The sequence below is a fragment of the Oryx dammah genome, unplaced genomic scaffold (assembly GCF_014754425.2).
Source record: "Oryx dammah isolate SB20612 unplaced genomic scaffold, SCBI_Odam_1.1 HiC_scaffold_27, whole genome shotgun sequence".
Taxonomy (NCBI): domain Eukaryota; kingdom Metazoa; phylum Chordata; class Mammalia; order Artiodactyla; family Bovidae; genus Oryx; species Oryx dammah.
Window position 1 is genome coordinate 17,307,181 of NW_024070211.1, and position 21,653 is coordinate 17,328,833.

The 21,653-nt window shown below is 43.2% G+C and overlaps 1 protein-coding gene across 6 annotated transcripts in view; it reads right to left on the reverse strand.

The window, feature by feature from the left end:
* Positions 1-317: 317 nt before the first annotated feature.
* Positions 318-21,653, reverse strand: part of LOC120854276 (nuclear body protein SP140-like protein) — a 64,277-nt gene continuing 42,941 nt past the window's right edge. For 5 of the 6 annotated variants that reach the window (XM_040228154.1, XM_040228156.1, XM_040228157.1 and 2 more), the window contains 8 exons: positions 21,480-21,584; positions 18,863-19,005; positions 16,310-16,348; positions 10,455-10,570; positions 4,775-4,895; positions 4,419-4,490; positions 3,775-3,918; positions 318-616 (listed from right to left, as the gene is read on the reverse strand). In XM_040228154.1, coding sequence (XP_040084088.1) covers positions 515-616; positions 3,775-3,918; positions 4,419-4,490; positions 4,775-4,895; positions 10,455-10,570; positions 16,310-16,348; positions 18,863-19,005; positions 21,480-21,584 — 842 coding nt within the window. In that variant the 3' untranslated portion in view covers positions 318-514. The remainder of the gene's footprint in view (positions 617-3,774; positions 3,919-4,418; positions 4,491-4,774; positions 4,896-10,454; positions 10,571-16,309; positions 16,349-18,862; positions 19,006-21,479; positions 21,585-21,653) is intronic. The other variant, XM_040228153.1, reaches the window with a different exon arrangement.

Here is a 21,653-nt window from a genome sequence, read left to right on the forward strand (position 1 = left end):
CAATGCCCGAGACGCAGATCCGATCCCTGGATCAGGAAGATCCCCTGGAGGAGGAAATGGCAACCCACTCCAGTATTCTTGCTGGGAAATCCCATGGACAGAAGGAGCCTGGTGGGCTATAGTCTATGGGGCAGCAAAAGAGTCGGACACAATGACTAAATAATACCAACAAGTCCTGTGTGGGGAGGAGAAAAAAAGAGAAAAGTTTACTTAAGAACCTAGTAAAGATTTAAGTAAATGGAAGCACAAAATATGATCCTTTATAGGAAGACCTGACATTTTCCTTTGTGAATTACACCCTTTATTACCCAGTAAGAGAATCTGAAATTTTTAGATTTTATTTAGAAAAATAAATGAGCAGGAATGTCAACAACAACAAGTTTGAAAAAGGAGTGTGTTATTTGCACAGAAATGGGCAGATGGTCAGTGAGGCCACAGGTACAGTCTTATGTAGCTGCTGGAGGCTCTGAAGGGACAACTAGAAATGGGCTCCATTATAAAAGAATGGCTCAAACTAAGTGCTGTTTGTACTTATTTCCTGGATGCCAAAAATGTCTTTGAAATCGTCCTCAAATTGAGCCTCTAGTTGAAGTCCCAGACCGATGAATTTATTGTTCTGAAAAAGCAAAGACAGAAATAATAATAGTCATAGACTGCTAATGAGCTTAGACACCTGATGTTTCGGTTAATCCAGAGCTTTATTTTAGACTCCCAAATGTCAAGTGAGAATTGATCCAGTTGAGAGTAGCTTATGTTCCCTGATAGCTGGATTGTTTCTCTTTATCTGGAAGACGTAGGAGCAAAAATGGCACTGTATTGCAATCTAATTCTTCATCAGAAATTTATTGATTAATTAAAAAAAAATTCTAGCTATTTGACTTTGAACATAGCCCATGTTCCACGTGACAGTATGAAAGTACAGAAAGGTCTAAGGTAAGTTTATGGTGTCTTCCTTTATTATTCATTCCCACCCCTTGAGATAAACCTTATTAACTTTTAGATACAGCAGTAGGAAATGTGAATGTAAAAAGATTCAAGATTTTTAAATTTGAGAAAAGTGACCTGTTATCTTCCTTTAGAGGAGAGAAGCACAAGTTGCCTTTAAAACGTGCTTCTAGGGACATTCCTGATGGCCCAGTGGTTAAGACTTTGCTTTCCAATGCAGGGTGTGTGGGTTTGATCCCTGGTTGGGGAACTAAGATCCTAGATGCCTTGAGGCCAAAAAATCAAAACACAAAACAGAAACAATATTGTAACAAATTCAATAAAAACTTTAAAAATGGTCTGTGTAAAAAAACATCAAAAAAAATTTGCTTCTTGCTGATGAGAGACCTGACCCCACTTCTGTATGAGCACCAAGGGCATGAGTGTTGGGGGCCAGCGTGAGGAACTCCACCCATGGCAAAGGTCATGAGGAAGGAGGCTTGGCATATGCAAAGGCGTGATCAAGCCTCAGGAAACCCCCTGTTCCCGAGCATCTAACCCCAAAACCAGAGTCTGTTTTATGCTCTCACCTACACCTCTGACTTTACGGGGAGCTCTCCCCCATAACCGTTTCTCTCGGAGAAGGAGTAAATGTGCAGCTCTAAGGCAGTAAAAATTCCTGGGCGTGACAAGAGTGTTTCAGCTTACGGACTCCTCTGAAGGATATCTAGCCCGCCTGTATAGGTTCGTCCGGCCACGTGTGACTGTTTACAGCCTCCCAACCTGAGATGCACGAGATGTTTTAGACTTACTAAAGGCAAATTCTTTTGGGGAGTTAGAAATTATTAGTATAATGGGTTGGTTAGGAATTATATTGGTGAAGGGTTTTTCATTTGTTGTGTCAATAATTGCTGCTAATTCCCTGCTCTGGGTGGGACAAGGATGTCTCAGGTCAAACCTCTCTGCTGACAGACTAGCTTGTGTGACAGGATTATCCATACTCCTGCCACTACCACATGATTGTTTACTACCTCTTAACCATAAACAGCACGAGAGTTTTGGAGTATTTTGAGAGTCTTAATTAGCATAGGGCTTTTTCTTCTCATTGAGTCAATGATTGCCGCCAGGCCTCCATATCCTTAGGCACCTGGGAATATATTAATCAATGTATTTGGAATATAGAAAAGGAAATATAGTAGTTTTTGATGTTAGCAATACTAGACTTTTTGAGTTAATGGATTTTCTCTTTTGTAATAGATCACTGTGCTTTGTTATAAATCACTGTGTCCTTGTGATGTAAAAATGTAACTTTATCGCTATCTTAAGACTAAATGGATCTTAAGGGGAGCATTGATGAAAGGATTTTCATTTGTTGGGCTGATGTTTGCTGCTAAATCTCCATATTCCCTGCCCTTATAATGAATATAACTAACATATAGGAGAAATAAGTACTAACCTTTAAGCATATAGGAGAAATAAGCATTAACCTTTAAGATTAATCATGTTAACCTTGGGTTAAATAAATTCCTTTCTTGATTGTAACTCACTACACCCTCACCCTATAGGAATGCAACTTTATCTGGAGGGTGGTGCCTGGTTTAAGAAAAAACACCCTTGGAAGAAATAAGGTTTTTGGTTATCAGAAAGAAAGGATCATAGAATGTCAGCAGGTCTCACTCATGGCCAGAAGATAATGTAATATCCCTAAGACCTTTTTTGTTATACATTTATGTGAAGCACCTGATTTTGATAAAGGTCAGGACTGCTGACCCCCGCGTGACTCTGTATTCATCCCTATGTGTAACAAAAGGTATATAAGCAAACCCAAAAATAAAGAAATCGGATCAGTTTCCGGAAAGACTGATTCCACCATGTCGCTTCTTTCTTGCTCCTGTTTCTCTGGCTGAATTCCCATCTGGATTCAGCCTCCTTTTCTCCACTACACTATCTGCTACTACACTATCCGTTTCTAATCTCTCTATATATCTGTAATTAAATATGTATTTTTCCAAAGACGCCGACACCGTCCCCACCTTCGAATTCCCTGGATCCACCGGGGCTGGACCCCGGCACATGAGAGTTCTGTTTTCCATCCAGAAATGCTGGAAATAGGGAGATGCCCAAGTGTTAGGGGGAGGCCCCTGTACACACATTTCTGAGGGCCCAGATGCCAGAGGGCAAGTTCACAGCAGCAAACTGCACATGGACCTACGATGCCTCAGCATCCAGACTCCCCGGGATGGTCTCCAAGTCTGGGATGAGTGAGGATAGAAGCCTAGGCCAATGGCAGGGACTTCTGAGGCACACACAGTACCACCAGGTCCAATAAAAAAAAAAAGTACTTCCATTTCCTGTGGAAGGTATTGGGTCTGCAGTCAACTTTTGCTTGGGCTTCTCAGGTGGCGCCTTGGTAAAGAATCCGTCTGCTGATGCAGGAGACACAGGAGTCACGGGTTTGATCCCCGGGTCGGGAAGATGCCCTGGAGTAGGAAATGGCAACCCACTCCAGTATTCTTGCCTGGAAAATCCCATGGACAGAGGAGCCTGGCCGACTGCAGTCCATGGGGTCACAAAGAGTCGGACATGATTGAGCAGAGCACCAGCGTTCTTTATGGGCAAACTGAAGAAGGAACTATGGAGAAGTCAACTCTGAGGTCCAAGGGTAATGCTTCCAACGATCCCTTCTGATCTGTTATTATGTTCGCTACCACTGCCCACAGGGCTTGTAGAAAACTGCCAGACTTTTTACTTGTGTGAGCTTGAGGGAAATTGTAACATTTACTTGATACAAGAAGTTGAAAGGCAAAATGACTTAAATGAAGAAGAATAGAAGCAAGAAGAGCCACTTACCCTGTAAACTATCTTGTGGTTCTGGAAAATGAGACGCATGTCCCGCACAAAGTCCCACACTTGGTAGTACAAGGTCATCGTCAGCTTGTGCTTGATTTTATTTAACCACATGGGCTCCTCAAGGTCCTGAGAAGTGTTTCTAGTCTGTTGACAAAAGTGACAAATGGTAGGCGTGGTTCCAAGTTTCCCTTCTATCGATTTCCACTGTTAAGGACTGAGTGCTTGTATCCCCCAAATTCATATGCTGAAATCCTCACCCCCCAACTGTGATGGTCTTAGGAGGTGAGACCACTGGGAGATAATTAAGGATGGGGCCCTCCAAATAGGATTAGTGCCTTTATACAAGGGATCCCAGGGACTTCTCTCTCCCTTTCCAACATATGAGGACAAGATGAGAAGTGGCTGTCTGCAACCTGAAAGAAAGCCCTCCCTATGGCCTGACCATGCTGGCACCCTGATCTTGACCTTTCAGCCTCCGGCCACCCAGTCTATGGTAGTTTGTTATAACAGCCTAAGCTTCTAAGGGCTCACTGAGCTGACTAAGACATCCACCAACAAGGCGAAGAAATTGGTAATGTGTGCCCATTGATTCACATCACAAATTTGACAAATACCAGTTTGCAGTTTTTGTTGCTGTTACTTACATAATGTGGTTCTGAGACAAAAAAGGAGCTTTTCGGAGAGCAATAGACCTTCAAGAGGAGAAACTCACATTTCTGCCAAAGATAGACAAGATTTTTAAGTGATGAGCAGCTTGGAAAGAATGAACTCTTACATATGCTCAGATCAATGTACAACCCCCAAACCTGCAGACCTCCCAAAACAAACACAGAATGAGAATTTTCTGTGGCTTATGGATTTTGGTGTCAGGTAATGTGATCAGAACACATCAAGGCACAGCAGTTTGCCTTGGGCACTCTTCCTCCTGCTCCCTGCAAGATGGTGCTCCTTCTCTTGTGTAAACAGAAAGGAGGGGGCTTAGGTTTACATTTCAACTCACCAACTGCTCTCTAGGCAGCATCCGCTTCTGCAAGATCTCAGATTCCTGATAAATTGGCTGGCTTTCTGGGCAGCATTTTTTAAGATCCTTTATCTGGCAGAAGATGCAACTCCATGGGTTCCTGAGAGGTCAAATATAAGGTCAGCAAAGCCGGGTTCTCTGTGATTCAACCATTGTCTCCATAACTGCTAAAGTCCTCTGTTCAGGAGTAACTGGTAGTTTCCACCTGTACACAACTTCTCTCTGACACCCTTCCCTTCTGCACTGAAGCCCCATTTGGGCTCAACTGCCAAAAACAGCTCTCCCATCAACAGTGGTAGAAGACTGATGGTCTAAGTGAAGTATCACAGTGGGTCAGGACTCTCATTCTCCTCAAAGCTTAGGGTTCCTGTCTGAGCTACTGTGAGTTTGACCATGAACTCTGCCTTTTAGAAGTAAGAACTGGAAATTGGTATGTTAAGCACTGGAGTCTTGGGCCTTGATGATCCATCAACTCACAGTAAAAATAATGAAATCAGCCCTTCTTCTCAGCTTTGCTGAATAAGCACAGAGCATAAGCCATAAGCATTATTTTTTTTTAGTCATTGCTATCTTTGTGTCTAGAATCTACACTGCAGAAACTTCTTGGAAGGGAAATCTACCAAGAGAGGGCCAGATGTTTTTCATGTTTCCCTAGATTTGCTCTCTACTCTCCTCTACAAGGTTCTCTGTCCCGGGGCACTCCTGATAATCTGAGAGGAAGAGAGAGTGATCCAACCTAGAGATGTCATTTAGCATCTCTCCTGGGCCACCCCAGAGGTTGCTCAAGGGGACCCGTTACAGTGCCCATGGTGCAAGGGTGGCCTGCACTATACAGGAGCTCCACAGAAAAGTGAATTATTCTACCTCTGCAGAATGCCCAGCTGCAGACATTTATGCTGAATTCCTGTCAGTTCAGTTCAGTTCAGTCGCTCATTGTGTCTTACTCTTTGTGACCCCGTGAACTGCAGCACGCCAGGTCTCTGTGTCCATCACCAACTCCCAGAGTTCACTCAAACTCATATCCATCGAGTCGGTGATGCCATCCAGCATCTCATCCTCTGTCATGCGCTTCTCCTCCTGCCTTCAATCTTTCCCAGCATCAGGGTCTTTTCCAGTGAGTCAGTTCTTCGCATCAGGTGGCCAAAGTATTGGAGTTTCAGCTTCAACATCAGTCTTTCCAATGAATATTCAGGACTGATTTCCTTTAGGATGGACAGGCTGGATCTCCTTGCAGTCCAGGGGACTCTCAAGAGTCTTCTCCAACACCACAGTTCAAAAGCATCAGTTCTTCGGTGCTCAGCTTTCTTTATAGTCCAACTCTCATATCCATACATGACCACTGGAAAAATCATAGCGTTGATTAGACGGACCTTTGTTGGCAAAGTAATGTCTCTGCTTTTTAATATGCTGTCTAGGTTGTTCATAACTTTCCTACCAAGAAGTAGGCATCTTTTAATTTCATGGCTGCAATCACCATCTGCAGTGATTTTGGAGCCCAAGAAAATAAAGTCTGCCACTGTTTCCCCATCTATTTGCCATGAAGTGATTGGGCCAGATGCCATGATCTTAGTTTTCTGAATGTTGAGTTTTAAGCCAACATTTTCACTCTCCTCTTTCACTTTCATCAAGAGGCTTTTTAGTTCTTCTTCACTTTCTGCCATAAGGGGGGTGTCATCTGCATGTCTAGGCTATTGGTATTTCTCCTGGCAATCTTGATTTCAGCTTGTGCTTCATCCAGCCTGGCATTTCACATGATGTACTCTGCATATAAGTTAAACAAGCAAGGTGACAATATACAGCCTTAACGTACTCCTTTTCCTATTTGGAACCAGTCTGTTGTTCCATGTCCAGTTCTAACTGTTGCTTCCTGACCTGCATATAGGTTTCTCAAGAGGCAGGTCAGGTGGTCTGGTATTCCCATCTCTTGAAGAATTTTCCACAGTTTGTTGTGATCCATACAGTCAAAGGCTTTGGCATAATCAATAAAGCAGAAATAGACATTTTTCTGGAAGTCTTTTGCTTTTTCTATGATCCAGCAGATGTTGGCAATTTGATCTCTGGTTCCCCTGACTTTTCTAAAACCAACTTGAACATCTGGAAGTTCATGGTTCATGTATTGTTGAAGCCTTGCTTGGAGAATTTTGAGCATTACTTTACTAGCATGCGAGATGAGTGCAAATGTGCAGTAGTTTGAGCATTCTTTGGTGTTGCCTCTCTTTGCTGAATTCCTGAGGTGGCACAATCTCTGGGAGACTCATGGAAGCAGATGAGCTACGTTAGACTCCTCCCATTTTGCAGGAAAAGTGCTCTATCCTCATAGGGACGGACATAATCCTGGTAGAGATTCTCCTCCTTGGCCACAGAAGTTCTACTACTTCTAGAATGCCTTCTCCTTCTATGTGTTATCTGACATATCATCACCTCTGACCAAAGATACCCTTTATCACAAAGGAAATATAGCAGTGGATTCACACCCACAGAATTCAGGCATCTTATCCTGAACCCTGAGATTCAAGATCAGCTGACTTGATAAAACTGCAATGATCATCTTCTGAAGGCTCAGAACAGTCCCAGCTTTGTCAGCTTTGTGATATTCCCATTTTGCTGTTGTTGATCAGTTGCTCAGTCGTGTCCAACTCTTTGCGACCCCATGGACTGTTGCATGCTAGGCTCCTCTGTCCATCACTATCTCCCGGAGTTTTCTCAGACTCATGTTCATTGAGTCAGTGATGCCATCCAACCAACTCATCCTCTGTCATCCCTTTTTCCTCCTCCTGCCTTCAATCTTTCCCAGCGTCAGGGTCTTTTCCAATGAGTCAGCTCTTTGCATCAGGTGGCCAAAGTATTGGAGCTTCAGCTTCAGCATCAGTCCTTGCAATGCATATTCAGGACTGATTTCCTTTAGGATTGACTGATTTGATCTCCTTTCAGTCCAAGGAATTCTCAGGAGTCTTCTCCAGCACCATGATTCAAAAGGATCAATTCTTTGATGCTCAGTTTTCTTTACAGTTCAACTCTCACATCCGTACATGATTAAAGGCAAAATCATAATTTTGACTATATGGACCTTTGTCAGCAAAGTGATGTCTCTGCTTTTTAATATGATGTCTAGGTTTGTCATAGCTTTTTTTCCAAGGAGCAAGCATCTTTTAATTTCGTGCCTGCAGTCATCATCTGTAGTGATTTTGGAGCCCAAGAAAATAAAATCTGTCACTATTTCCACTTTCCACCCATCTATTTGACATGAAGTGATGGGACCAGATGCCATGATCTTAGTTTTATGAATGTTAGGTTTTAAGTCACCTTTTCCACTCTCTTCTTTCCCCCTCATCAAGAGGCTCTTTACTTCCTCTTCCATTTCTGCCATTAGAGTGATATCATCTGCATATCTGAGATGGTTGATATTTCTCCTAGTAATCTTGATTCCAGCTTGTGGTTTATCCAGTCCAGCATTTTCCATATGTACTGTTCATACAAGTTAAATAAAAAGAGTGACAATATACAACCTTGTAGGAATTCTTTCCCAATTTTAAACCAGTCAATTTTTCCATGTCCAGTTCTAACTGTTGCTTCTTGACTCCCATACAGTTTTCTCAGGAGACAGGTAAGGTGGTCTGGTATTCCCATCTCTTTGAGAATTTTCCAGTTTTTTTTTTTTTTTTTTTTTTGTGATCCACACAGTCAAAGGCTTTCATGTCATCAATGAAGTAGAAGTAAATGCTTTTTCCTGGAACTCTCTTGCTTTTCCCATGATCCAGTGAATGTTGGCAACTTGATTTCTTTTTCCTCTGCCTTTTCTAAATCCAGCTTGTACATGTGGAAATTCTTGATTCATGTACTGCTGAAGCCTAGCTTGAAGTATTTTGGGTGTTACCTTGCTAGCATGTGAAATGAGCACAATTGTACCGTAGTTTGAACATTCTTTGGCACTGGAATGAAAACTGACATTTTCCAGTCCTGTGGCCACTGCTGGATTTTCCAAATTTGTGGCCATGTTGAGTGCAGCAGTTTCACAGCATCATCTTTCAGGATTTGAAATAGCTCAACTGGAATTCCATCACCTCCACTAGCTTTGTTCATATTAATTCTTCCTAAGGCCCACTTGACTTCACACTCTAAGATGTTTGGCTCTAGGTGAGTGACCACACCATGGCGGTTATTTGGTCATTAAGATCTTTTTTGTATAGTTCTTCTATGTATTCCTGCCACCTCTTTTTAATCTCTCCTCTTCTGTTAGGTCCTTACCATTTCTTTCCTTTATTGTGTCCAGCCTTGCATGAAATGTTCCCTTAATATCTCCAATTTATTTGAAGAAATCTCTAGTCTTTCCGTTCCATTGTTTTCCTCTATTTCTTTGCATTGTTCATTGAAGAAGACCTTCTTAGCCCTCATTGCTATTCTCTGAAACTCTGCTTTCAGTTGGGTATATCTTTCCCTTTCTCCTTTGCCTTTCACTTCTCTTCTTTCCCCAGCTGTTTGTAAGGCCTCCTCAGACAACCATTTTGCCTTTTTGCATTTCTTTTTCTTTGGGCTGATTTTGGTCACTGCCTCCTGTATAGTGTTACAAACCTTTGTCCGTAGTTCTTTGTCCATAGTAGGCACTTTGCATACTGGATCTAATCCCTTGAATCAATTTGTCACCTTCACTGTATATTTGTAAGGGGTTTGATTTAGGTCATACCTGAATGGTCTAGTGGTTTTCCCTACTTTCTTCAATTTAAGCCCCAATTTATTCAGATGACCATTATATCTACCACTGTGAGCAAAATTCCCTTAGAAGAAATGGAGTGGGACTCATAGTCAATCAAAGGGTACAGAATACAATATTCGGTGCAATCTCAAAAACAACAGAATGTTCTTGGTTTGTTTCCAAAGCAAGCCATTCAATATGATAGTAATCCAAGTCTATGCCCCAACCACTGGTGCCAAAGAATCTGAAGCTGATTAGTTCTATGAAGACCTACAACATCTAGAATGAACACCAAAAAGGGGTGTCCTTTTCATCATAGTGGATTGGAATGCAAAATCAGGAAGTCAAGAGATACCCAGAATAACAGGCAAGTTTGGTCTTGGAGTACAAAATGAAGCACAGCAAAGCCTAACAGCTTTGTCAAGAGAACATGGCTGGTCAAAGCAAACACCCTTTTCCAACAACCCAGGAGATGACTGCACCAGGACATCACCAGATGGTCAATACTGAAATCATATTATGTTCTTTGAAGCCAAAGATGGAGAAGCTCCTATTATATTCTCAGCAAAAGCAAGAGCTGGAGCTGACTGTGGCTCAGATCATCAGTTCTTTATTGCAAAATTCAGCCTCAGATGGATATTTCCATAGCAGGTGGTATATGTTTTAAACCAGCAGCTAATATATAGCATCATCACCCCATCAAAATGCATGGGTTTGGGAATCAAGAGAAGGAAGTGAGGGTTATTCCTTTCTCTATTATATCTAATCACCACTTGAAGAGTTTTCTTCTCATTAACCTACTGCTACTAGCACTGTTAAACAGCTATGTATCTTATTTCTGAATCCGGATACATAAGGACTCTGCTTCTGAATCAAGACACATACAATAAGAGACAACTTTTCAGTCTGAGTGTGCATGATGGGAGAAACATAAGAAGGAAGGGCAGGAGGGGGCCGGGTCTCACTCACTTGGTAGCAAGTTTAGGTGGAATGTGGCAGTTCCCATGAAAGAACCTTGGACACGTATCACAGGATAACAGTGCTTTCTCTCTACTGCACACCTCGCATTTGTTTGAGTCTTCTGGCTAGAAGGAGGAAATGATATAGACATCACTGGGATCAGCGAGACTCTGGAAAGTCAACCCTGTGGTTGGCATTGTAGACACACAGCCTTTACTTGTACCCAGGCGATACTTGGAAACCATTCTCAAAATGGTTTACAAGAGTTCAGGGAGAAGACAGTCTGGTCTGCAGTGAAGTTCAGGAGGAAGTGGCTGTGTGTTAAACTTTCAAAGTTTTATTTATAGAGACAGATATTCTGACAAGTCTTTCAACAACCACAGAAAAGGATAAATTAAAGATAATCTGAGAAATTTATTATTCTGAAGGCAAAATCTGTCTGAGGAATACAGCGTCTCATCCAGCTGTCTACAATGAAGAGTGATTTACTGAGATTTTCTTTTTTTTTTTGTCTTTTGGTCGTGTTGCACAGCATGTAGGAATCTTATTTCTCTGACCAGGGGCTGAACCTGCACCGCCTGCACTGGTAGCAGTGTTGTAACCATTGAGCCACTGGGAAAGTCCCTACTGAGACTTTACATGCTAGGATAAACATCTGAGAGATCACTGCATCCCATTTTCCTTGCTGTAAGTTCTCTGTGAATTGAAGGACCTGGGGAGGCATCCCTGGGCTATGGATTTTGTGCTGGAGAGCCCCTGAACCTGCAACAATGCCTCTGGTTGGAAAGACGATGGGCACAGATAATCAGGTGTGTGCCAGGGCAGACAGACCTCTCCGGTTCTGAAGCCTAGGGAAAGCCATCCCAGGACTTAGCTTGACATCTAGGTGTGGAGGTGCCATCTCTCAATGGCTGGGAACTGTGGTGATGGCAACCACTGGAGTTGAAGGCCAAGGTCTTACCCTAATTTTTTGAGCCCATGGAAGACCTGGTGCTTTGTCCTGTGTAAGGAAGATGGAAGGGCCCACAAAGTCAATTGGTGTGGGATTTTTCACCAGGCTCAATAAGTGGGGCTTTAGCCAGATTTTCTTTCATTCAGTGACATACTAAAGGGCTGGGATGGAGTGGGAGGTGAGAGGGAGAGTCAAGAGGGAGGGGACATGTGTATACCTACGGCTGACATATACAGACCTATGACTCATGCTGATGTATGGCAGAAACTAACACAATATTATAAAGCAATTATCCTTCAATTAAAAATAAGTAAAATTTATTTTTTAAAAGAAAAAAATTGACAGTGTTTGATCTAAGTATTGTGTAGTAACAAGCAGCACATGTTAAAACTACAGAATTTATGGGGACTTCCATGGCATCCTAGTGGTTAAGACTTCCCCTTCCAATGCAGGGGGTGCAGGTTCAATCCCTGGTTGAGGAAGTAAGATCCCATATGCCTCATGGTCAAAAAACCAAAACATAAAACAGAAGCAATATTGTAACAAAATCAATAAAGACTTTAAAAATGGTCCACATAAAAAAAAATCTTAAAAAAAAAAAAAACCCTATAGAATTTATAGACCAAAATAAGAATGATCAAGGAAGGAGCCCATTGGTGGGCAAGAAGAATTAAATTTCTTCCTTTTTATTTTTGGTGATAATCTATGTGGCAATAACATGTGAATCTCTACATATTATGATTTCTATGTATGAGGGTCATGTGTCTGTTCTGCAGAAATGCCCAGAGAATGGGCATCTGGTCCCTCTCCTGGGCCACCTGAGTGGAAAGATAACCGTGTGGTGAGAAACAGTTCATCTAGTGGATAGCAGCTCTTCATTCATATGAAGCCACCCTTTCTACACCACCGGCTAGAAGAAGAAATTCACACGACAGTGCTTGCATGACAGTCTAGGTACAAAACAGTCACAGATTTGGGTACTGGCCCGCCTGGTGATGGATAGCTGGGACTCTGGTGGGTGTTGAGGAAGTGGGGAGGTGGTGGGGAGGGCCATTCAGCTCTTCCTTCTAGAAACACTCTTTATGCTTTGTTCCATGACACTCCATTCTCTGATTTTTCTAACATGTTTCTTCTTTCTCTTCAGCTTCCAAACCTGGAATGTTGGAATTCTGTAGGCCCATTTTCCTCTCCTGCTGCTGCTGCTGCTGCTGCTAAGTTGCTTCAGTCGTGTCCAACTCTGTGCGACCCCATAGACAGCAGCCCACCAGGCTCCCCCGTCCCTGGGATTCTCCAGGCAAGAACACTGGAGTGGGTTGCCATTTCCTTCTCCAATGCATGAAAGTGAAAAATGAAAGTGAAGTCACCCAGTCATGTCTGACTCTTAGCGACCCCATGGACTGCAGCCCACCAGGCTCCTCCGTCCATGGGATTTTCCAGGCAAGAGCACTGGAGTGGGGCGCCATTTCCTCTCCTAGATGACCACAGCTACTCCCATGACCTACCACATTCATCCCTGGGCTTTCAGACCTGTGTCTCTGGTCTCCTGGTCTTCTTTTGAGTACCCAAGCATCCAAATGCTACTTTTTTTAAAATCATAAAATTATATGTCTTTCATCATGTCTAAAACCCATTGTGCCCCAGACCACAGTGCTTGTCTTTCTGTCTTGAATGTGCTCCTCTTCTGGTGCCCCTCATCTCATTAAGAACCCAGGAGACTGGAAGTGAACATGGATTCCTTCCCTTACCCCATCCCAGACATCCAATCCATTACCAGTCCTCTGATCTGAATTTTTAAATACTTCATCTCATTCTCAGTGCTTCTGTGAGGTCTGTTGCTACAAGAATGCAGAGCCTCTACTTATAATATAGTATTATGAGCCAAAGCAAAATGGCCTGATATTTCCAAAGCATAACAGTCAGAATATTATCCTTGAGCCCAATGAGCTGAGGTGAATTGGAACACATGTTGATCGGTAGATTCTTTGCATCTATAACTTCAATATAAGAAAAAGAGACACAAAATTCACACATAGGAAATTTTAGGCTGCAAGGCATGTCTTGACCACGTGCTCCCTGTCAATAGGAGAGCTTGAGGAATGGCCTGTTAGGGAGATCCTTGGAGACATCCCTACCTGTGTTTGAGAGGTCCTGGCTTGCGACCATGTAACCGCATTTCCTTCTTCTCACCCTCATGGATGCTGACACTATTTTTAGGCTACTGGGTCAGACTTTCTTATGCCATTTGGTGCTAAGAAGACACAAGCAGCAGAAGCCAAGGGGCTAGAGAGGGAAGAGATGCTGTAGAGAGACCCTTCAAGAACTGAGGTGGTGACACCTTTGAGCTGTAAGCCCAGAGGAAACCAAGAGAAGGCATCCGTGATGAAGGGTGGGAGAAGATCAACTAATTGATTAACCCAGACTGAACTACCCTTGACCCCCTAGGACTAGGGTTTCCCCAGTGGCTTAGTGGTAAAGAATCTGCTGGCCAGTGCAGGAGCCAAGGAGACACGGGTTCGATCCTGTGATCAGGAAGATCCCCTGGAGGAGGAAACGGCAACCCAGCCCAGTATGCTTGCCTGGGATAATCCCATGGGCAGGGAGGCCAGGTGGGCTGTCGTCCACGGGGCTGCAAAAAGTCGGACACAACTGAGCATGCATGCATAGCCTAGCAGTCACTCCCTAGGACCAGGTGGAAGCATTTGGTCTTAATGAACAGTGCAAATAGCATCCCTTTCTCCAGAAAACCCAGTGGATGCAGATCCTAGTTACTGAATCTTTAGCATATAGTCAGTGGAGCAGGTATCCCCAGAAACCAGCTTTGTGAAGATCATGACTTCCTGGTTTGGCAGAGATGGCCAAGGTTACCTCTGCTGGAAGTTAGGAAAATGGAAGCTGTTCTATTTCCTCTTTTTCACCTCATAGCTTCTCTCTCACACACTGTCTTGGAGAGGAAGACATCAACTATCTGACGCCTTCCCCAGAACCCACACAACACAGACAGTGCTTGAATGTCACACGTTACTTTGAAGGAGAGAATTTGCCTTCATCGGTGGCACTAAGGTCTGCACTAACCCCTCTGATGGGGTTGAAGGGCAACCCCACAAATGAAAAGATTTTCCAAGTTAGCAGCCTCTTCTACAGGGTACCTCTGCTTCCCAATCACTCTATTCTTTAAAGTGTCATCTCCATGAAGGAAATAAAACTTACCTTGAAAACAGACCCCCTGAGGCAGGACTCAGTGTGAGTGGCTGTGTGCATGTGAAGAAGAGGTTTTGTTTTGTTTTTGCTTTACCAGGTGACATATGGCTGTATATTCGTTCCGAAGGGGATGTCTACATTAGGTCTATACTAGGTCAGCTAGAGTGACCATGAGATGTTTCCATTTTGCTCAATCCTTATTTCATTAAAGCCAGAACCCAGAAAAGCCAATGAAAATACAGTCAGTGTTGCAAAAGCAACCATCATTAAACACACTTCTTTTGTGCCTTCCCAAATCATGCTTTTCCACCTCTAGCTCCATCTTTTATGTCTAATTTTAAGACAGTATGCCCACTGCAGTGGCTTATATGGGAAAAGATCTTAAAAAAAAAAAAAAGAATGGGTATATGTATATATATAACTGACTCACTTTGCTGTATACCTGAAACCAATACAACCTTTAAGTCGACTGAACTCCAATAAAAACGTTTTTAAGAAAGAAAGTACAGAAACTCACCTACCTCCTAATGAGCTCCACTCTGAGAGCATAATGAAAGTCCAATCTGTTGGTTAGTCCAACAAAGTTAGCCTAGGTACCCAGCTAACCCAATCAACTCTATGGTACTGTATTGTAATAAACTTGTCACTTTTCACACAAATAATACAGAAAAAGCAAACAAACACAAACAGTGAAGAAAACATTTTTAATGTACAGTTAAAGCACCTTGAGAAGTGCAGTAGTACAGTACAACAGCTGGCATCGAGTGAACAGGCAAGAAGGGTTACTGACTGGCGGAGGGACAGGAGGTGGAAGACGGCAGAGCTGAAGGGTCGTCGGCAATAGGAGACGGAGGGCAAGCTGCAGTCTCACTCACGCCTGACACTGATGACACAGCTTCCAGTTCTTTGCTGGATTCAGCTCTGTCTACTCTCTTTAAAAAAGGATCCAGGGATGTCTGGGTAGAGGCTCTTTTTTTCTCATCATGGATGACACGGTAGCACCGGACTGCACTCTGAACGGCTGCAACAACCTTCATGTACCGTTCCATGTCCAAGTCCTGTGCCTCAGACACTAAGGCTGCCTCTTCAGATAAACGAAATCCCCTTGCCATTTCCTGCCTCGTGAATCTCTTCAGTTCTGAGTTACTTCCTCTTGTCTCTCTTCATCCTCCCTCTGGGCCTCCAATTCCTGGAGTTTCTTAGCCATACCAGCTACATCACTGCTGCTTTTACAGTTGCTTCCAGACATCCTGGACTTGAAATAAAGATACTGTACTACTGTGCTTTATACTGCACTGTAGAGTAAAGTACACAAAGGCACAATCAGCTGTGGAGGATTCAGATACATGACAACACGAGCCAGACACGTGAACTAACTTATGTGATTGAACACGCAAACACACGTTCGCATCTTTGAAAGCTTGCAAATTTAATGTTCATGTATAGGGGACTTACTCATCTATTTTTCTAAAACAAATGTAGAAGGTCAGTTCTGCCTTGTTATCTATTTTTAAGGATTATCTCCACCCTCTATCTCAAATATTTTAAAACTCAAAGAATTCCCAGCTTCACACACATAAATGTTTGGAAGTAGCAAAAACTCCATACTATAAAGTCAAGCTTCATCATAATTGGTTAATTTAGAAACTATGAAATAAAGCCAGAGAGATGGAAAATCAACAATATGGTAGGTGAGACAGAAGATAATAGTTACCTTTTTCCTTTTTCTTGATGGGTCTGGTAAGAATCCTTTCTGAAAGAAAAATGAGATTCATGCTGCGATGGGTCCTTGTTTCTACTTTGTGAGCTCAGTAATTCCAACTGCCTTTCCATCATGTTCCACTCTCAACACAAGTTCGAGGGATCTTCACGGGAAATAACCTTCCTCTCCAAGTCTGTAACATGCTGCTCTCTGTCACCCAGCCTCAGATTTAAAGTCAGCTTTAAAAACTGCATCCTCACTCTTGCTCTCCTCATAAAGTCTTGCCAGAATTTCCTTTACAACCACTTCCCTCCCATCCCCCAGTATCCCTCTAAATTATGTATTTATACCTCGAGTACTATGGCTACTCCATTGGTACATACCTAGTGAGTGATTGACAGGTGGCAGGCCTTATCAGTGGCCTTGGACACACACTCTCTTTGGGGAGACAAGTGGGAAAAAGCTGGCACAGAATTGGTAAGAATGATAAAGTTTAAACTGTGCTCTCAGAATATTTCAGGATCCAGAGATGGGTAAGTATAGTAGGCTAAATAATGTCCATTGTTCCCCACACTCCCCCATTCCCACCAAGATGTTCACATCCCAATCCCCAGACCCATGAATGTGCTAAGTTATACAGTAAAAGGGACTTTGGCCCCTAGTAGAGGGGACAGGAGGACCAGAGTCAGTAGTAGGAGATATGATGACAGAATAAGAGCTGGAGTGGTGTGAGGAAGGGGCCACAAGCCAAGGAATGAAGGCTGCTTCCAAAAGCTGAAAAAAGCAAGGGGCAGATTCTCCCTGGAAGGCTCCAGGAGGAACGAGCCCTGCTGAACCTTGACTTGAGTCTTGTGAAACTGATCTCATGCTTCTGGTCGGCAGAACTGTGTGATAATAGATTTACGTTGTTTTAAGGCACTAAGTTTGTGGGAAATTGTTACAGCTGCAATAGGAAGCAAGCTCAGGGAATTTCCAAGGACTCCAGCAGAGTGTGCTGTTTGAGCTGGGCCTTGCAGGGTGAGTGGGGCTGATCAGGTGGAAAGGTGATGGAGGTCATACGTCTCCGTGGGTTAAAGTTCCCCACCCTATAATCTATCTTGCATTCCCTGATCAGATTCTTACCTCTACAACACTCTTTCAACTTAGTCAGTCAGTCCCGAACCCAAACCCCCCACGATCGCCCCATGATTAAATGAAAGGCTCAGTCTTCTGCCTTGGGCCTCAAGGCCTCTACAATCATCCCTGTTCATGTAGGAAGCTTTAGCACCCACAACTTCTTGACAAATCATACCATCCTTTCTATGCAGAATTTCTCAGTCCTACCTTTTTGCTTGTTGGAACTAGTCTTCTTTTAAGACCTAGCTCAGTGCAAACTGTTCCGTGAAACTGGCCTCAACTTCAGAGACAGAAACGACCTTCCCTCCCCTGAGCTACTGTGTCTCTTCCTGCCAGCAAATCTCATTATCCTACCCATGAGCTGTGCCGTCCTGTGCTTATAAATGAGTAGTTGTCTTCCTGGTTAGGGGCTGGGGGCCACACTTTACAGTCCCTGTGGCTTTAGACGTATTCAATAACTATCTTCTCATCAGTAGACTGGCACAAGGAAGCACCATCTGGGGCACGTGGGACAGAGCCAGGAGGCACGAGTTCGTCTGTAACAGAGACCTGGCCTGTTTTGTTCACATCGGGGGCTGATATGAGGATCAAAGAGATATTTTATTTTCAAATATCCTTTTTCAAGAATGAACTTCATAAGTCTACCTAGAAAACACTCATTCTGAGGCATTATGTTCAGATACACAGTTCTATTATTGTTATTTTAAACATTCCCCTGACAAAGCCTAAGATCTTCCCCCACTAAATTAAATTTATTAAATTTAATTTACTTTCCTGTGACCAAATTATACAATGGCAATTATTAGTGGCAGCGCCAAGGTCACAATTTTTACTGTTCTACCTCCAAAATTGTAAGAGTTTAAATCCTACTCAGCCATAGAAAAGAACAAAATTTTGCCATTTGCAGCCACATAGATGGACTTGAAGGGCATTGTGCTAAGTAAGCGAATGTCAGACAGAGAAAGACAAATGTAAGCATGGCATCACTTATATGTGGAATCTAAATATATATATATATATAAAACATAGTAAATATAACATAAAAAAAGCAGACTCAGAGATATAGAGAACAAACTAGTGGTTAACAGTTAAGTGGGGAGAGGAACAACGTAGAAGTAGGGAAGTGGGAGATACCACTAGTGGGTATAAGACAGGCTCAAGGATGTATTGTACAATACGGGGAATATAGCCAATATTTTGTAATAATTGGAAGTGGAAAGTAACTTCTAAAAATTGAATAAAAAATTTAAAAATTTAAGTGTAAAAGTTTACACACTTAGAGAATTGAGTTGTTGAAAACCAGCGAAGATAGCACTCACATGAACTACTAGGGGTAATATATGCATTGTGACCTAGGCATGGTGATTTTCTGGAAGTGTCCTGCTAAAGCTTGAAACCAGTGACCCATGGCACAAAACCCTTGATTGCAGCGCTCTGATGCTAGAATACCTGAATCAAGATTTTCAGGGGCCATCCCCCGCAGCGCACACTCTGCTTCCAGTTCTTGGAGGCTTTGTGGTCTCCTTCATCTTCAAACTCCTTGAGGGTGAACCACTTTCCATTCTTATCCTTTATACACTTTTCTGAGGAGCCTGTGAGACCAAGACAAGGTGAGCTCCCTTTCTTGCCAGGTCATGCACCAGCCTGTGAGAACCCCAAGACTTGACCTCCCACCGCATGAATCTGGGCCACCCATTTTGGGTTCAGAATCGGCAACAGGAGAGCAGAGTCCCCTCTTGGGGACCCAGAGCAGTCTGAAAGGCAAGGGTAGGAGCCAAATTCCTGTCCAGTGTGCATACTTTGACCTTCATGCAATGAGAAGGACAGTAATTACTACCCAGGAGCACATTCTAACTCACTTCAGTCGTGTCCGACTCTTTGGGACCCTATGGACTGTAGCCTGCCAAGCTCCTCTGTCCATGGGATTCTCCAGGCAAGAATACTGGAGTGGGTTGCCATGGCCTCCTCCAGGGGATCTTTCTGACCCAGGGATTGAACCCTCATCTCTTATGTCTCCTGCACTGGCAAGCAGGAGTCACCACCGGTGTCACCTGGGAAGCCCCCAGTTACTACCCACATTTATGTAAAAAAATATTATGTTCAAAAGGGAAAAAAAATGAATGAATCTAAAGATGAGTAGGGAAGATTCTTTCTCTTCCCTTCTCTGAGACCTGAGATAGAACCAGGCTGAGTTTCTGAGGGGGCAAGTCAGGTCACACAGGGGTCACCACAGCTACATCTGCCTTGTCTTGTACAAAAGTTGATCATTTCAGCTAATGGCAAGCAACTATTTCTCATATTTTGAACTCAAGCTATTTTATGTTAAAAGAAATTAGGAAATGCTATAAAGTGGGAAAAGTTAAATTATATATGTGCTATGGCCACCTGATACGAAGAACTGACTCATTGGAAAAGACCCTGATACTGGGAAAGATTGAAGAGGGGAGGAGAAGGGGACAACAGAGGACGAGATGGTTGGACGGCATCACTGACTCAATGGACGTGAGTTTGAGTAAACTCTGGGAGTTGGTGATGGACAGGGAGGCCTGGCATGCTGCAGTCCATGGGGTTGCAAAGAGTCGGACGCAACCGAGTGACTGAACTGAACTGATATAGTCATTGGCATTTATATATGGACTTCCCTGGTGGTTCAGACTGTAAAGAATCTGCCTGCAATGAGGGAGACCTAGGTCTGATCCCGGGGTCAGGAAGATTCTGTGGAGAAGGGAATGGTTTACCTACCTTGCCTGATGAATCCCACAGACAGTGGAACCTGTCAGGCTACCAGTCCATAGGGTGGCAAAGAGTCGGACATGACTGAGCAACTAACATACAAGCAAAAGCAAAAAACCCGTTTATATTGGATTGGCCAAAAAGCTCATTTGGAGTTTTCTGTAAGATATGGAAAACTTGAACAAACTTTTTGCCCAACCCAATACTTGTTGGTATTGAATGAACTATATTTTGGGAGGAGGGAATCAGTTATGATAGATGAGCAAGATGAGCATTTGTACTATAACAATTATAATTTGCAAGCTTTTACATCTATTATCTCGCTTTTTTCTCATAATATGGTGAGGCAAATTTTATTATTATTCCCATTTGGGTGAAGACTAAGTTCAGTATGAGAGATACTACGTTGACCCACACAAAACAGACACTCTTGGTATAGCTGAAACTCAAATCCAGGTCTTCTGAGCCTAAAGGCTGTGCTCTTTTTCAGTGAGCCAAAGGCCAGACAGACATTACAGGGAATCGACTGTGAAGGCTGTTGTTGGGCTTCTCAAATGTGTACATCTTCCATCCTGTTACTGAAGGACTTGCCCTTGTATTGGGTGCAGATGGGAACCCGTGGGCACTTTCCATGGCAGGAGAGGAGATGGCCTGGTTAGCTAATGTTCATTAATTTATAAAGTGTGGAAATGCTGTCTTTCCCCCAGCCTCTCTAGGATGCTATGTGGAAAAGAGCCAACAGAGAAGAATTGAGCCTGCTTTCTTCAGAAAGTCTGTTTCCCAGATGGCCCTTGGCTGGCATTTGGGAACGTGGTCTTGGGAAGGGGTCTCACTATTCCCAGAACTTAAGAGTGGCTCACTGTGCCTGAACTGTTGGTATAAACGATATAGTGTGTGTAGAATGCCTGCTTTCCTTCCAAGAGTTTGGAATTTTGGCATGTGCTAGTCAGAGGGTACTTATGTAATTAACCCCTGATAAAAGCCCTGGACTCTCAGGCTCAGGGCAGCTTCCCTGGCAGACAACACTGCACACCATCGCTGGAGAATTAAGTGCGTCATGGTGACCCCTCTGGGAGAGGACTTTGGAAACTGACATCTGTACCATGTGCTTTTTCCCCTTGCTGATTTTTTTGGTGTGCCTTTTCAATAGAATAAATAACAGCCATGAGTTCAACAATATGCTGAGTCCTTTCAGTCTTCCTAGAGAACCACCAGACCTGGGGACAGTCTTAGAAACATGTCCCTCCCCGCCAACAAGGGTCCACAACCTGTACAATACATCATTCACATGGGAGTTTTCTAACTGAAAAGTGTAGAATATTGTGAAGCCCACCTTTTATCATTTTCTCCTTATATAAAATTCCCATCGCCCCACCACAAGTCACGGGAAGCTGATCACGTTGAAAATCCATATTTGTATCTCTGGGAACTCTTGGACCTGCAAGGAAGCATGCATGTTTTTCATTCCATCTTGCTCTAAAATGGTCTTTCCTCCCCCATCTTGAGA